The 12,629-nt window shown below is 40.9% G+C and overlaps 1 protein-coding gene across 4 annotated transcripts in view; it reads right to left on the bottom strand.

Moving 5' to 3' along the window:
• Positions 1–12,629, bottom strand: part of hecw1a (HECT, C2 and WW domain containing E3 ubiquitin protein ligase 1a) — a 110,042-nt gene that overhangs the window by 64,424 nt on the left and 32,989 nt on the right. For all 4 annotated transcript variants that reach the window (XM_074693100.1, XM_074693102.1, XM_074693104.1 and 1 more), the window contains one exon: positions 9,866–9,960. In XM_074693100.1, the coding sequence (XP_074549201.1) occupies positions 9,866–9,960 (95 nt within the window). The remainder of the gene's footprint in view (positions 1–9,865; positions 9,961–12,629) is intronic.

A 12,629-nucleotide genomic window follows, 5' to 3' on the forward strand; every position in this document is an offset into this window, starting at 1 on the left:
GCTACTTTCAAGTCCAGCAACGGGGTATTTAAATCAGTCATTAAAACCCTCCGTAAAAACGGGAAAGACGTCAGTCAGCATCATCCTCCCATTTCAGCCACAGATTTGCAGCTCCTCAGGTGCTCAGAGGCGTTGTCCCCACACACAGCGGTCGGACTGGTCCGAAAAATGTGGTTTGATGTACAGCTGCATCTCGCAAGACGGGGGAGAGAAGGCAGTCGAGACCTGACAAGAGACTCTTTCATTGTGAAAGAGGACGAGCATGGTAACGAGTATATTTCTCTCACCCACAACTCTGAGACAAAAAACCACAAAGATGCCAAAGATCCATGCAAAGAAAATTACAGAGGATGCATCTTTGCTGAGCCTGACAATCCAAACTGCCCCGTTGCCAGTTTCAAGAAATATCTATCCCTTTGCCCTACCGACGCTAAAGCGTTTTACCTTCATCCACTAAGAAAGGATCAACAGCTACTAAAAAGGCAAGCAGTGTGGTACTCTCGTGAACCCATGGGGCACAATTACCTCGGGAAAATGTTACCCCAAATCAGCCAGGCAGCCGGGCTTTCTAAGAGATACACAAATCACAGCTTGAGGAGCACAGCTGTCCACCTCCTCTCTCAGGCAGGTCTGGCAAGTAGGGAGATCATGTCTGTGACAGGGCACAGATGTGAGAGCAGTCTGAGAAGCTACTGGGCTCCGACCAGTACAGATCGGGAAAAGTGGAGCAAGATCCTGTCCTCTAATTCTGGCAGCAGCAGCAGATCGGGTGAGTGCCTCTCTTAAAGCGTTAGTGATGAGATAATATTGAGAGCAGTTGTAACGGTGAAAAACTATTTCTATAGGTATGCCAGCTGCAGGGCCACAGCAGGGAGGAAATATGGACATGAATGAGGACAGAGACGTCAGCATCAATATTCCCAAAGATGTCCCATTCACCTTGTCCCACGTCACCATCAATGGAAACGTTCAGTTTAATGTGAATTATAAATAAGCTAATCTTCGCTTCAGAGTTACCATTGCTTTCCATTACTGTTTTAACCGTAAGAAGGAACGGACTATTTTTTCAAGCGGATGCAATGACAACTTTTGTAAATCAATAAAATCATGTTTAGATGAGCATTTGATGTCAAGTATTTGATTTTTTTAGTGAGTAGCCGTGTAATAAGCTACTCACCTCCGCTTCGCGTCGGGGTCCTGCATCACCCTGTCAGTGTTTATTTCTCTATAGTGACCGGCTCGCTCTACATTATCCCTTACATGTCTGTGCACTGTTGCTAGGGCTAAAAGAACACAAAGGAAGAAAACTACAGCAGCTCAGCTCTTTAGTTATCCAAGTTAAAAAAGCTTGAAGTTTCTGAAACATACTTTTCAGTCTCATCCTTGCATTAAGGGAATAGAGAATCTTAAATTAATAATAAATTACTACTGATGTATTGTCCCAAAATTATTGACGATAAATGGTATTATTGACAATATTATTTTGAGACCAAATTAACCACTCATATAATAATAGTCATGATTATGCAATACACCCTTTCAAGTACATTAAAATGTTTTTTCTCATGTGTAGTTTTCACGATAGTAAATGGGATATCAATATAGTTCAAATAATTAAAGAATAAATAGATAAAGAAAATTAAATGGGCTCTCAGTCAAAAATTGCTCCACTTTCTGTGTCCATGTAAATTCTCATCATCCATGTCAGAGTTATTCTGAACGCTCCAAACCAAGGAAACTGGACTGTTCAGAGTTTGTGAAGATGTTTCTCCTCTCATCCATGAGGCCATGAGGCTTCATCATCCTCATCATCCTTATCCCAAACTATAAACAGTGAGAATGACTGAGGTAACATATTTAACTGTCTTACAAAACATTAGGTGAATGCTACACAATAATTATTTAAAGAGGACATATCATGCTTGTTTCTCCTTTTCACTATGTCAGACTAGGATGTCTGTAAAGCATTTCTGCCCTCAGTACAAGTCATTTAGTTCCTTCATTGCCCCACAATAGTGTTCTCAATATCCTCATTTTAGGCCATTCTGAAGATCTCATTGAAATGCTCCGTTTGGAGAATGACCTCCAGTAACCTCGCAACATCACAGCCCTTTGTGCTCTGATTGGTCAGTTCTATCAGAGGGGCGGAGGGGGTAGAGCCAGGGGGTGGTTTTTGCAGCATGGCAGTATTTACAAATTTTGATTTTTCAAAAGGGAATTAATATTCAGAGCTTTGAAAATCACGACCCAGCTCTGGGTTATATTATATTTTAATGTGCATAAAATAATGTGTATTACCTTAATTAAACTGGTGTATTTATTGAAATCTAAAACAAAAAACAACTTTAACATCAAACAGTGGCCATCTGCTCTCCAACTAGCAGCACCAGCCCCAAGACAATATCAGTCGACTACGATCACCAACATGACACATTACGTAACAAGCATCAGAGCAAATCTCAGCAAAATCACCAAGAATGAGTCAACAGAAAAACACTAAAAAATACATGTGTGGTCTCCAGCGCACAAAAAGACATCAACTACAAAACATGATGAGAAAAAAGCATGAGTAATGTACGTCCATGACTCAAGGTCACTCATGAGAAAAACAAGCAAAGATTAAAATTCTGTACAGCTAAAAAGTAAAGAGTACATGAGTAGTGTGGGGAGGTCTGCATCAGTTTGAAGTTCTCCTCAGTCTCAGTGCAGCTGCCATTGATAGGAAATCTCTGTCTTAAAACAGTCATGGACAGAATTCATCTCCAGAATATGTTGATTCGTTGGTCACGGCATAAAATCAAGACAGGCACCAAGACTCCAGAGTCCACACAGATACACTGAAAACTGTACAGATCTCACTGTAAAAGCAGAGGCAGTGTGACAAATGTATGCAATGTAGGAGCACATCACAATAACAGACAGTGTGACACTGCGGTGCTTCGTCTCAGTATTCTGCATGAGCTCTGAATGCTTACGCAACAGACTGGGAACAAAAAAAGCCAAACTGGTGGAGGAACCAGGAGAAAGGGATAAAGGAAATGACAGATGTTTGAATAAATTCAGTTTAATGAGATCCTTATCTGCCGTGCTGAGAAGAGTCAGAGAGAAAAGTGCCAGCGTGGGTCTCCTGGATGATTCTAATCTCACAGATAAACCAAATGACAACCTTATCTATCTGCACCACTCTTTACATAATCCACTGTCATCCTGCAAAACGCAGAGAACCACCGAATGAAAACTCAGGCTTCTGCAGGAACAGTATGTACCATTCACGTGCATCCTGTAAGTGCAGCACGAATATTAAATGATGCAAGAAGAGACACTTTACACAATAAAAGCACCGCATTTCCCATCCATGACAAATCTGGAAGAGACAGCCAGAGCTCGCAGTGGAAATCCGTCTCTGGAAACAGCTTGAAACTCTGGGTTAGTTTCATGCATCCCACACAGGATGAGGGCTCAAACTCAGCTGACATGTCTCTTTCTGACCACTGTAAGTATTCTGAGAGCAGTAGGGGTAGTCTTTAATGCCAGTAGAGGACATTGGATGTCAAACTTTGAAACAAATACCCTATCACCACAGTCTGTGTGCAAAATTCAACCAAGGACGAGATGGCTCAAACACAGTCTGTATCTAGCTAAAAAACATCTTTTCAGCATGTTGAGGGATTATTTCAACTCCCTAAATCCATCACAAAGGAAACACTGTGTCAGTCCCAGTGACTCATGTGCATTCCTACTTTTCTTCAGCCAAAAACAAAACACAACAATAAAGTTTTACTAACATATACTTGCTTCAACCAGCTGGAAAGATCTTAATCATTTCTTTAAACTGCTGATAGTCAGCATCCAGTAGTTTCTCTGTTATTCCTGCTGATGACTCACATCTCATCACCACAGAAAACTTGATCTCCCGGACAGGTTGGACCCCTTTTCCCTTCAGAACTGCCTTAATCCTTCGTGGAATAGATTCAACAAGGTACTGGAAACAATCCTCAGAGAGTTTGGTCCATATTGACATGATAGCTTCACACAGTTGCTGCAGGTCTGTGGCTGACATCCATGATGAGAATCTCCCATTCCACCACATCCCAAAGGTGCTCCATTGGATTGAGATCTGGGGACTGTGGAGGACATTTGAGTACAGGGAACTCATTGTCATGTTGAAGAAAGCAGTCTGAGATGATTCCAGCTTTATGACATGGAGCCTTATCCTGTAGGGGTGTAAATCACCAGTTTCATGACGATACGCTACAATATGGATTCTTTTGACAATGATATGATATTTGCCGATATCACAAAGTCTGTCACGCTACGCTACGCTATGCTACGCTATGCTACGCTATGCTACGCTATGCTACACTACGCTACGATACGATACAATACGATTCAGGGGCCTTCGATTGATTTAAGACGATATTATGTCCTCACTGAACACAATCAGCAACATTTCACCTGAGGAAAGAAAGAAATACAAAACAATTTTGATAGTTTATTACTGAAATGTGGAACGATGTGCTGACCTTTGGGTATGATAGTTTGTAGAGGATTATAGCCATCTGTATGATCTAATTATGTTTTAAAATTAAAACTGGTTAAATCCAGGTAAGGTACTTTTTTGCCCCACAATTACCTTTTGGGTCTGACTGTTATACTGTAATGTTTGTTTATTATATCAAGTAATGATGCAACACTAGAATTAAAAATGACTGATTACAAAAACTTTATTATTGACCTCCAACATTTGACCATTTTCTATCAAACCAAAAATGTGAAGCTTTGTTTTTAATGAAACCCAAACATTTCTATTGTTCAAAATTAGAACTATTAACTTAACAAACTTAACATTAATAGTTTTTTTTTTTACTGTGATGCCTGAAAACCACAGTTTGTATGTCAGTGTGATCAGACTTTGTTTCACTGTGTAATAGTTGATGTGGAGGAGGAATGACACGAAGCTCTCGCCGTTTTACTTTTTAACTTTATGAAATTTCATGAATCAGTGGCTACAAAATCAAATCATGAGATAACTCACTGCAGCCGTGTGATGATGAACTCCTGTCGTGTGTGCAGCATGCATCCTCTGCAGTCAGGTCGACCGTATCTTACCCGGATACAGGAGAGCTATTTTATGATTGGCCGATATGTCTGGCTTCCTTGTAGCTCTGTGATGCCAACAGCGTCTTGCTACACGTTGGCCTACAGCGGTGTGACTCAGTGGGCGCTAAACAGTACATTTTACAGCAGGAGAAATATCAGGCGTAGCGTGTCAGAGAGTGAAAAGGTTCAAATGTGTGTTTCATACGCTGAGTGCGTGAGGCTTGAGAGGAAACTTCAGAACGACTTGCGGTTGGACAGAAACGGACATGCGTGTCTGGTCGGGATTTCAAAATAAAGGCGTACATGTACCACGATGTTGATCGATGTTTCCACTTTCCATCGATGTGATTGGATCATCGCTTATCCAATCAATGTATCGATCTATATCGATGGATGATTACACCCCAATTATCCTGCTGGAAGTCTCCATCAGAAGATGGGTACACTGTGCTCATAAAGGGATGGACATGGTCAGCAACCATACTCAGGTAGGCTGTGGACTTTAAACCATGCTCAGTTGGTACTAAGGGGCCCAAAGTGAGCCAAGAAAATATCCCCCACACCATTACACCAGCAGCAGCAGCCTGAACCGTTGATACAAGGCAGGATGGATCCATGCATACATGTTGTTGATGCCAAATCCTGACCCTACCATCTGAATCAAATCCATTAAATTCTGGGTGAATATAATGGAGAAAGTTATTCGTTTTGATTGTAGTGCAAAAAGATGAAGAAATAAATAAGTTTAATTGAAACTTTCTGATTTTATCTGTGACTCGGGGTGAATTCCACAGTTTTAACACAAAGATATGACATCAATGTTTTAATATTACTGGATGGTGGCTTTAATTACAGTTTCTGCACACCAATGGTAGGTTTTAAGTTTAACTTTATATTCCATGGGTAATCATTACACTGAAGTGAATTATCATGAGGTGTTCTACACACAGAAAAGCTGAATTTGTCACTAACCAACGTGCTGCAAGCAGGTTAAGGAAACATGACTTGTCAAAGTGTAAGACGAGAATAAAGGCATGAGAACAATGTTTACCCTGGCTATCCAGCTGAGCCTCGTCCTCCACCCACTCCGTCTCTCAGGATGACTGGGAGACAGCAGTCCCAGCTGGAGACACATCCCGTCCATCACACACATACACAATCAAAAGTTCTGTCTCCTCCGTCTGTGCTGTCTCACACTCCCAACCAGCTACAGCAAACAGCAGCCAAAGCAGGAAAATCCCCCATCACTCCTGTCCCGTCTGTCCATGTTTTCCACTCTTCCTCTCCTCCTCACTCTTCCTCGTGTTGGCCACCAGCAGTCCAATCTGGTCCTTTCCTCTCAAACACCTGAATGGTCCACCTGAACTAGACTCTTTCCTGCTATCTCTACTAGTCCCTCCCTCCCTGTATCCCTTCCCATGGTGGTTATTTTTATGCCTTTGTCCTCCGGAAGCAAGTACAGATCAAGTTCTGGGCCCATCAGCATTTCCAGGGGCCGACAGCAGCAGAACGGGGAGGCAAACACTGAAATCCAATCGCCCAGCTGGACACCCTCTTGATAACCGGCCCTGACTGATAAAGGCTTCAGAAGGGCAGCGGCAGGACTGAACTGCTGATGGTTGGAGATTTTTCTTGTTATCCGGTTTATGCTGCGGACCCTGACTGACAAACTGCCAGGTGCTGTCAGGCAGAGTAACGCACAGGTCATGGGTTACAAACTGTGTCTGCAGAGTCACCTGGTTTGAATGAAAAACATACTGCTGCCTTTCTTTAGCAGAAACACGTTTCTTAATGACAGAAGTCTTTCAGTGTGTGTGTCTGTTTGTGCTTTTTCTGACCAGTTAATGTTTCTTTTTTTTTTTTAACACACTATCAAAACAGTAGATGCCAGTATAAATGCTACTGTAGATGATGTTTATGTAAAAGCTGAATGATCAAAGCTTTATTACTTCAGCCTGGTCTTTGTCAGATATTTTCACTGGCATATTTCCCTTGTTTAATTTTATTTCTTAATTCCCTTTTTTGCCATTCAGGGTTATAGAGTTACAGTTTTCACTCTCCTTGGTTCTCGTCCAACTCAGTTTTTCATGACTGTGGCAGGGATTATCGCTTCCTGTGCAGATAGATGTCTGGCAGGCACAGCAATAAGTACGAGTGATTAACACGACTACATTGTCTTGCCTGTGGGAGTTATGGTTTCATCTGACATCACACCGCAGCAGGCAGCATGACTGTGATCAGAGCCACAACAGAGTGTAGACTGGTGTAGAAAGTTTCTTCTTTTATAGTCAGCTAACTGCGTTTCTTACACACATTCTACTTTTTCCTCTTTCTGTTCTTTGAAAGTGAAGGTGCAGGTTACACGAGGATTGTTGCCTTCTAGAAGCAAAATTTCCATCTGTTTTAAGTTTCTGTGAGAACTTTCCAAGTGACCTTGAAAAAGTTTCACTTCTGGATGTGTAATCCATAAATTAAAATGAGATTATCGGCACTAAAATAGGTTATTCCCTAATTCTACTTCTCAGCTTCCTGGTTTGGGTCACTCAGGAGTGATTTATGGCACATACAGGTCTCCATGACAACACCACGCCCAAAAGAAAAACGGCAGTAGATTGACACTTGCCTAACAACAGTGGGTGCAAGTGCTCATGAGAAACAGAGTCTTTGGGCTCTAATTTCGTGGCGCAGTGCAGGGGGCGCAAGCCTGGCGCACCCCGCGCAGTGTTAAATTTTTGCGGTGCACCACTGTGAGCTGCCAATTTGACAATTTGGCCATGAGATGGGTGTGATGGCGCACCAGGGGGAGTTGACGGTGCACCAGTGGGAGGTGTCGGCAGATTAATGTTGCTGCAGTGACAATTTTGTGCCAAAAACAGTGCAGAAAGTGCGCTGAAAGCTCGCCAGCTCCAACCTGGTCTATTCTCAGCGCAAAGCAGAGCGCACCCCACGCAACTGTAATTTGGTGACAGGCGCACATGTGTGCACATGTCATCAAAGCCTCAGAGGCAGGTTTCCAGAGTGTCAGGCACATTTTAATGCAGTAAACAATCACAGCAATCCCTATTTAATGTAACCATCTGAACCAGCATATACATTTGTATCTATATTAACTGTCCCAACACATCTGATGTCAGATTAAAGCCGTTTGTCATAATGGAAAGTTAACCTGACGGCAGCTGGAAGTTTGATGCACATCTTATAATTAAACAATAAACAGCCTTAACATCTGATACTGAGTATATATCTGGTTCTCTCATTTCATTTAATTCAAAGAAAAGAGGGAGCTAAAAGACGAAGAAAAGAGACAAAATAAATGTATGTCACTCAGGATTTACCCGTGATTTCCCATATTTCTCTGTTTTAGTCTTTATTTTTAACCTGATCTAAAAAGATGGAGTACATTATTGTAAGGAGGATGAGGTGGAGACACTGGGAGAGTATACAGTATATCACCAAAGGTTCTGCTATCTGGCGATGACAAACCAGGAGTGCAGGTGGATCTAAAGTATTCTGAATGGATAAGCCAGCTGTGTAACTGTCTCTTCATTTTTTACTCCTATTAATGACAAAGGAACAGATTACATCTGTCCTGGGAGCTGGCCCACACGGTGACGCGCTTCATGTCCTCCAATGCGCCCGCTGTCCATTCTCCTGCTGCAGGGACAGCGGCTCTGACCATCTCCGCTAACGGGTCTCTCCAGCACGCTGTTTCCGCGGTGCTGGGGATCAGTCAGACCAATCAGACACTGCGCCTCAGCTGCAGCGCATATAAAGGCAAAGAGAGGCGCTCATTTGATTGGTGAAAACAGCGCTCGGCTGTGTTAAACCAACTCACGGCTTTTCTCCTCCCTCTCTGCCATTTGCGCGGAGGGAGGCGTGGACGCGCACCTCTGCGCTCCTTTGTGCCTTGTCTGCGCCTCTCTTGGCACTGCAGGAAACTTGCAAAGTGCGCTGGTCATGCCCTGTCCGCACAGCGAAGGCCGGCGCAGGGCAGGTGCGCGTGCGCTTGCGCCTGGTCTACGAAATTAGAGCCCAAAATCCCTGAAGAACACTAACTTTTCCTGATAGTCCACCCAGCACCTTTAAATGACTCTTTCATAAACTTTGTGATCACCACACAACACCTTACCTCTGTGTAAACAACTACAAGGCGTCAAATGTCAAACAGAGTTAAAACCTCTTTAAGGTCAATGACAAATCATCTGAGTGTAACCTCAATGTGTCGTGGCAGGTGAGAGCCCATTAACACCTGTGTCATGTTCCTCAGGGAACTTTCTGAACTTCCCGAACAGAAAAAAAGAAAGTTTCAATTCTTTATCAGTTTTTGTTCTACATAGCATGAAGAAGTCTTTCTGTCCCATATAGAGAACAACTGACCTCAGGCACTACATGTTTAGAAGGAAATGTGGGCTGTAAAATCTCCTCATGGAAACAATTACAGTGTCTCTGCCAAAGTGCAGCCAAATCCCTGAGCAATGGCTTCAGCTGAATGGCACTGCAGCTCTGCCCAGCTCCACCATCGTGTGTGATTGAACCTAAAGCTTTGTCATGCTGCTAAGCTCTCTCTTCATTATTCCTGAATATCTGATGCTGTATCACTTGTGTCAAAGAGATAAGCTCTCAACAGAATCCTTCTTAAAGCTCAGATTTAAAAGAAGGAAATCTCTTGTCTGTCTGAAAAACTACTCAAACTGAACAAAGACCAGTAGGGGAGCTAATTCAGGATGCTGCAGTCACACAGTAACCACCATGTGTTGGCACTTACTGGAGGAGAGCCCTTCTTGATGGTGACGCTCTGTGTGGTTGCTCTCAGTGCTCCGGTGACACCGTGGTAGTACCTGAAGCAGACCTGGGTCTCAGCTGAGGGGGAAAAAGACAGAGAGAGAGGAAACAAATATGGATAAGTTTCTTTCACCAACAAAAAGATTTATTCCACTCTTTTTTATTCTTACCTGGATTTCAAAATTTACATGCATAAAAAAAAAATCTTTTTTTGTGTTAAAATAGAAATAAACAAATAAATAATTTAAAAAAGGATGTAATAATAACAATAATAATAATAATAATAATAATAATAATAATAATAATAATAATAATAATAATAATAATTAGTGCTGTCAGGCGATTAAAAAAATAGTCTAATTAATAACAGGATTTGTAATTAATTAAACTAATTAATCGCATTTTAATCTCATATCTGCTTAAGGTCCCAAAATAAAGAATTTGAATTCCAGGACATTAAAATTACATTAAAAGACATTAAATTTATTTTTAGGTACCATGAGGCATAAGAAACACATGAAAAAAGTTTTATGGTTCTATCTTTTCAAATTCTACACATTCCTGCACTTAAGATAAGCTAATTTGATTTTTGAACACACAAACTGTTGCTCATTGGTGCAGAGCAGCCCCAAGCTGAAACATGACACAAGACAGATGATACATGACAAATATCGATCTTTCCGGGCTTGTTTAAAGCAGTAAAGAGTGAAGAATTATCTGTTTTTTGCAGAATTGAGCTAGAGCAAACGGTTGAATTTCTGCCAATTTTCAAAAATGACGTGAATAAACGAGATGTGGACAGCAGAAGGCATCCGCTTCCCCCCCGGTTTAAAGCATGTTGCTGATGTCATGTGTGATGCATACAGGGACCGCCGGAAATTTGAGAATCTGACGAGAACACCACTTTGTTACAGCTTTTGAATAGGACAAACGGTTTGTGAATGCCAGACATTTGAAAATAAGTGCGTCTTTGAACCCGGCGGGTTTGGGATCCAGATTAATCTGCACTAATTTTTATAATGCGTTAATTTGCGGTGAAATTAATTAATCTAATTAATGCAGTAAAATGACAGCCCTTATAATAATAATAATACCCGTGAATACTATCAAATGATAATAGTTAAATAATAATAAAAATGTTCAAACATATCTACAAATACTACAAAAATAAAAAGACAATAAAAGAACATAAAAAATGATCAAATATTTGTTAAGACTATAAAAGCGAAATAATAATAGTGAAATAGTAATTATATAAATGTATACACAACATATTTGTAAATACTACAAGAGTGGCAAAAAAGTCATTTTCTAAGTAACTTTATTTTAAAATTATCTGTGCTGTTATTTTATTTATTGTATCTATTTATTTGAACAATGTATGAACCGTTATAAAGACAGAAGAGATTTTTTTTTTTACTGTTGGAGAATTTCAATAAATTCATTAATTCACAATTTGGCTTTTCTCTTATTTCTCTATAAAATTTGAAAATCATATTATAGTACAATCCTACAGTGAACCAAAGGCGGTGTATCTCCAGTTAAACCACACTTATTTCAGCCTTAAGGACAGAGAAAGCTCAGTGATGTGATGTAAGAAGCCACTTCACTCAGTTATCACAGTTAGCTTAAAGGTGACATTAATTTATCTGGGACTGGGTAATCTGTGGTAAACAGGGGAAGTGGAGCACAAAAGCCAAAGGCCTGGGTGACACAGGGAGATTAAGGTCAGACCAAAGCTCCATGTTTTTGTGCTTGATTGGTCAGACACACTCTGACGTGACGGGCAGAGGGGGAACACACAAAACACCCCATGCAGGTGATTGTGTGTCCTTAAGTGTGTCTGTACCTCATTTACATGCATCACAGAGGAGGGAAACAGAAAACCACAGCACTTGATATTTTTTCAACAGCCACATGGTCAAAACAGTGAAAGTGTTGGGTTCAAGGCTCCTTTGATGGAGAACAGGGAGCTCTGGGTTAAGTTCCAGAGACATTACTGTTCATACAGTCACACAGTGAAGGAAACTGAAATATCCACTCTAACAGTCAGCAGGAAGCTGCAGTTTGATAAGATGCTTTGAGTCTCTACAGGTAACAATCACTGAATTACACAAAGGTATGACAAATGACTGAATCAATAATCATAATAATATTAATGCTAAGACATCAGATTTATATAGTGCTTTCAAAGTACTAAGAGACACTTTACAGACATGAGTTCATAACACTGATAACAATTATCAGAAAACAGAGAGATTAAAATGGTAGGTGTCATGTCTTGAAAGCTGTCTAGAAAGGTGGTTTTAAGTTGATTTTCTGCCGACTTGATTGCAAAAATTTGCAGTCCAAGCGCTTAGGCTTGAGTAATGTTAAATGTGGTCTAATAGAATAACTCAGATACACCTTTAACCCAAGGAAAGTAAAAAATAAAGATGACTCTGTTCTGATAGAGAAACAAATATTTTTACTTCAATTTGATACATATGTTTGTTTTGTTAAACTTTGAAAAATTGCCTTTTTCCTTCCTAACTTTGTTAGGCACACCTCTTTAACTGCTCATTAACACAACCAATCAGATGGCAGCAGCTCTGCAGCTTTCAGCCATGTGGACATGATGAAGACAAGCTGCTGAAGTTCAAACTGAGCCTCAGGATAAAAATAAAAGGTGATTTAAGAGGCTTTGAACGTGGCATTGCTGTTGGTCTGAGTATTTGACAAACTGCCGATCTATTGGGGTTCTAACC

Source organism: Halichoeres trimaculatus, unplaced genomic scaffold (genome assembly GCF_033239565.1).
Source record: "Halichoeres trimaculatus isolate MK-OKI-2021-1 unplaced genomic scaffold, fHalTri1.1 fHalTri1_scaffold_18, whole genome shotgun sequence".
Lineage (NCBI taxonomy): Eukaryota > Metazoa > Chordata > Actinopteri > Labriformes > Labridae > Halichoeres > Halichoeres trimaculatus.